At 35.0% G+C, this 5211-nt stretch overlaps 1 protein-coding gene across 2 annotated transcripts in view; it reads right to left on the minus strand.

Moving 5' to 3' along the window:
• Positions 1-3343: 3343 nt before the first annotated feature.
• Positions 3344-5211, minus strand: part of LOC107731442 (rho GTPase-activating protein 42) — a 27273-nt gene continuing 25405 nt past the window's right edge. For both annotated transcript variants that reach the window (XM_016542523.1, XM_016542522.1), the window contains 2 exons: positions 4270-4349; positions 3344-4138 (listed from right to left, as the gene is read on the minus strand). In XM_016542523.1, the coding sequence (XP_016398009.1) occupies positions 4050-4138; positions 4270-4349 (169 nt within the window). In that variant the 3' untranslated portion in view covers positions 3344-4049. The remainder of the gene's footprint in view (positions 4139-4269; positions 4350-5211) is intronic.

The raw sequence follows: 5211 nt of genomic DNA on the forward strand, positions 1-5211 counted from the left end.
GTTCCTAATATTGTTTTGGGAGTCTCCTACAATAGGATTACATGCATGCAAGGTCAAAAAACGCTTTCATTTTCTCAAAATATGCATTTTCCAGCGATTCTCAAACGATTCGTTCGAAGCAGTTCAAAGATTCATTCTCTCTAAACCCCTCCTTTCCGTGAGCCTGCTCTGCTCTGATTGGTCAGATGGCTTAGACTGTTGTGATTGGTCTAGGACATACAGCCCCTGTAGGAAATGGGGGAGCAGCTGGTCCAAATAAACAGGATACTGATCCATCTTTCAACAGCAAGCCTTTTGTGAATCCCGCCTTGAACTCCTCGAGATTAGAGAAGCAGTCGATTTTATGCATTATGCAAATGTGTTACCACGTGACGTGTAGCCATCACGGAAGTGGGATTCAAATTACTAATGATTCGTTTCAGCTGTTCAGAGTGATTCTTAATTTTGGGAGACAACTTTATTTATCGTGCACTTTCAGCTTTACAACATTGCAGATCGTTTACATTCACATACAGCTACATTACACACTGCATGAAAGGCAATATTGGAAATTGCATAATAGGGGCACTTTAACGTCCAATGTCATGATCACATTATCATATATATCATCCCTCAATTACATAAAGTTCAGTTCGAACCAGAGGTGTAAAGAGTACCTAAAAGCCATACTTGAGTAAAAGTACAGATATCTTACAGTGAAAATTACTCCACTACATGTTACAAGTCACCAATTCCAAAACAACTTGAGTAAAAGTCGTAGAGTATCTGATTTTAACAGTACATAAGTATTTTACTTATACTAAATATAGGCTCAAAGATGCACTAGTCAAAGAGATTTGACAGTGAAAAACTGTAACGATGTGGAGAAGCTGCAGAAAACAGGCAGAGGCAAGGATCTATGTGCTGGTATTTCATGGAAAAACTAGAACAAACAATAAGGCAAAAACCAAAGGGAACAAAGAACAGAATGACTGGCAAACAGACAACCATTACATTCAACAACTCACAGGGAACTAAAGAAAAACTAGGGCTATATATACACACTGGGGGCTAACAAGCTTAACAAGATAAGACACACCTGGGGAGACTAATCAAGGGGAACCAATGAACAAACGGACTACAAACTGACTACAAGCACCACGGGAGACAGTAAGTGACATAAAAGTCCAGGGCAAGGCACAGAGAATGTAACAAAAACAAGAAAGTTGTTGATTTGTGAGGAGAGCAATCACGTTTATTTTCTAAAACCAAAATAAAACGGAACACTTCAAAATTACAAACCAAAACAAACAAAAACAATATCTTTCAAAAAGGTGTCTTCAGTATAATGGATAAATAAAATAATGTTAAGTACAATTAAAAAGCTGAAGCCTTCTTGCAGTGGATGTGCTGGTTTGGGCCTCATTGCCGGCTGCAGTCATGTCCTCATCTCATATATAAAACACCTCTGATTCACAAATACTTGCTAAGGAACTCGCATTCACATAAAGTAGCCTTGTTGACAAGTTTGGGTGAGTAAGGGCAAAACGCACAAGATGCAGTACTTTCAGTGACCTGTAATAGGCAGTATCACGTCTTTTGTAGCAGAAATAAACTGCTGCAGAAAAAGCTAGGTCCATGCAAAATGTAATGTGTAACTGCAACACTCATTTCAAGTGTAGTGGAGTAAAGAGTACAGATACTCATTCAAAAATGTAGTGAAGTAAAGAGTAAAAGTTGCTAATATCTTTGATACTCAGTACAACTACAAAGTACCCGAAAAGATACTCAAGTACAGTAACTAATTACATTTACTCCAATACTTTACACCTCTGGTTCGAACACAGGTTGTTAAAGATTTTTCTTTGTATCGAGATTAACTTTGCGACAGCCAAAAAAAATTTTTTTCAGCATGTCAGATTCCTTTTTCTCCACAGGCACTCTTTATGTAATATGCTTAATTTCTCTATTTTGTAACAAGAGAAGTTTTGTTCAAAAGGTTGCAGTAAAGCTGAACTGAGCATGAGAGGAACTCACAGATTTAAAGTATCACAGTCACAGTGTTTGAAATCCATCACAAAACACTCCAGAGAGAATGGAAAAAAAGAATGCAGTGTTTCCAGAATCAGAGGCACTTTGACTGCTGACACAGTAACACATGCTGCTGAGTTGGCAAAGCATAGTATAACCAGCACAAGCCTTTTGAAAAAGCCTGTCCAGGTCTAAAAAATTAACTTGTCATTAAATCCTTAGAAGATTTTTATTCTAAAAGCTAGTATGACGTTTTATGTGCTTGAAAGATTCATATGTGACCTACTGTTGTTCACATGTTGCAGTGTCTATTACATGAAACTGTATTTCAATTCAGGAAATTACTTCGCTGGTCACCACTGGAATTTCAGTTATATGGAAACTGAGGTTAAAGGTCCCTATGATGATGTCAGAGATAAGCCTCTCATAACTGTCCAAAGTAAAAGCAAACATCCATGCAAATGACACCAAAAGGGAAGTTAGGGGAATTTCAGTCATACACTATTATCAATAACACTTTGTGTCATGCTTTTGGGACGGGCTGCTTACGCATTTATTGATTTCATAAGTCACTGAAGTGTACGTAATGTACTGTACAGTACAAAGACAAAGTGACGTAATGTTTTCAAATGTCTAAATGTGGAATTTTTGTCACTTTTCATGTTCTCTCCGGACATAGAATGTGTCTAAATAGAATGTAAAGCAGGCTTAACATTCTATACAACATTCTAAATAAAGCCTTTTAGATTTGAACTGAGGAGTCAAAGACAGTGATAGAACAATAGATACACTCTAAAAAATGCTGGGTTAAATACAACCCAGTGCTGGGTAAAATAGGGACAAACCCAGCAGATATATAGGTAGACAGATGATAGATAGATAGATGACAACAGGTCAACACACAACCAAAGGAACCCAATCAGTAAATAAACTGACATTTTAATATTTTAACAGAAAATTACCAAACATTAAATTACTTTGTAAATGATGTTAATAATAAGTATTACAATCTGTATAACATATATTTTTTCCATTTCAACATGTAGAAATGCTAAACCAGTGTAAAATAAAATACAGCAGAAAAATTATGTGAACAACTGCATTTTTGTGAGCACAAACTAGAACTAATTGCAACTAAGACAAACTTTACAAAATTTAACACTGTCAGAAGTATTTTCTTGTTTGTACTTCATTAAGAAAAAAAATCCACTATATTACACTCAACAAATATATTCAGTATAAGCGAAAACATCCAAAGAACACTTAGTAACATCGTTTTACCAAATGTCACAAAACTGAAAGTACATTAGTATAATAAAACAAGTTTGCAGTATATAAGAAACATATTTGGCTCATAAAGTCAGTTAATTCAAGACGTATATTGTTTAAATTTGGAAGAAAAATGTTAAGGACATGAAAAGGTTCTTATTAAAAACATTCACTACTAAGAGGTACCAATTTTCTATATAACCTTTTGAAATTGAATGGAATAACAATGAGTGCTAACTCATTTTGAAACAGATTTAGCAATTACTGAAATGAAAGATGACCTGCATCTACCAGACATGATTTACCTTTTGGCATCACTGAAAAGAAACATATGCTCAAGAATTTCACAAATGTCACATTGGACAATACATTATCTTCTGCTACTTAATATAGTCGCTAATTAATGCTCCCTCTAATAAAAATCCATAGATTCCTTCAGAGCCGTACCGCAACACTGCTCAGAGTGTTATGAGCTTATGTCTACAAATTTGAAATATCAGAGCCCATTAGCATTGTGGGCCACATATAAATACAGAAATGTGTTAATATAGTCAACTGCATGTACCTAGATGGAAATAAAATCTACAATACATTTAAGATAAAGGTGATATTTACATCCTGAATAAACTTTATCATACGCAACAGTTAATGACCCGGTTATAATGTTACACAAAAACTATTTACATACAGTAAGGCATATAATGATCCCTTTTTTGCAGAAATGAATACCATGGATACCATGGACTTTGCTTTTGCCTGTTCTGGTGCCATTAGAGGAATGCCACATAATTCTCTGGGATGAGTCCGGTTTTGCCATCATATGTCGCTTGGAGCCAGCCAGGTTCCACTGAGGGATACACTGCATGGGCATGAAAGGCAGAACTGAGTACACAACATTCTACAGAGCCTTTTATGTTTTGTTTTTCCACAAAAAAAGTACAGTACTGCTCAAACATTATCCTTAGAAACATTACAGAGACGTGTGGTTACCGTTGGAGAAGTGCGCCCCCTGTGGGAAGCTCAGCTCATGACTGTGCTCCGCTTGACAGGAATACAAGGCTTTAGCCTCTCTGTAAAACAAACACCAGAGTTAGAGACAAGACAACTGCGGAAACTTACTAATATCACTGGCAACATCAACAACACGCTTATCTTTTGGCCCTGTTGGCTGTTCTTAGTACAGGAAATAGAAATTCAGTCATATTACACAACATTTGACAATTGCCTGTCAAATTTCTACACAAATTTACTCGATTATGTTTTCAGCGACCAACTCTCTGCCTTTTTATATCAAATTTGATCACATTTTTTTGTGATTAATATATTATCATTTGGAAAGAAGGGTAGGAAAATGCACAAAATAACCACCAACACCTGAACTATACAGAACAAACGTTTGGGGTGAGAATTTTAGTTAAAGGGGTCATATGATGCTTTTTTAAAGATCATTATTTTGTGTATTTGGTGTAACAGAATATGTTGACATGCTTTAATGTTCAAAAAACACATTATTTTTCAAATACTGTACATTATTGTAGGTCCTATATGCCCCGCCTCTATTCATTTTATTTAATTAAATATAAAGTGTCAAAAACTTTTATAAGTTTACAAAACATGTCTATTTCAAATAAATGCTGTTCTTTTGAACTTTCTATTCAAAGAATCCTGAAAAACTACTTAAAAATATTTCAAAAGAAAACTTATTCTAAACTGCAATAATACTTGCCAATATTAACAATTTTTGATCAAAAACATTTAAAAAATCTTATCGACCCCAAACTTTTGAACAGTGGCATAGAACAGACCTTAGAAATAAGATATAATAGAGCATAAATTGACATCTGATAACAACTGTATTGTCTTTCTCAGCTAGACACTGTAAAAAAAAAAAAAAAAAAAAAAGGAAAATTCAATTTAGGGGTACTGGTACTT

This window comes from Sinocyclocheilus rhinocerous, unplaced genomic scaffold, assembly GCF_001515625.1.
Source record: "Sinocyclocheilus rhinocerous isolate Xijiao unplaced genomic scaffold, SAMN03320098_v1.1 scaffold2988, whole genome shotgun sequence".
Taxonomy (NCBI): domain Eukaryota; kingdom Metazoa; phylum Chordata; class Actinopteri; order Cypriniformes; family Cyprinidae; genus Sinocyclocheilus; species Sinocyclocheilus rhinocerous.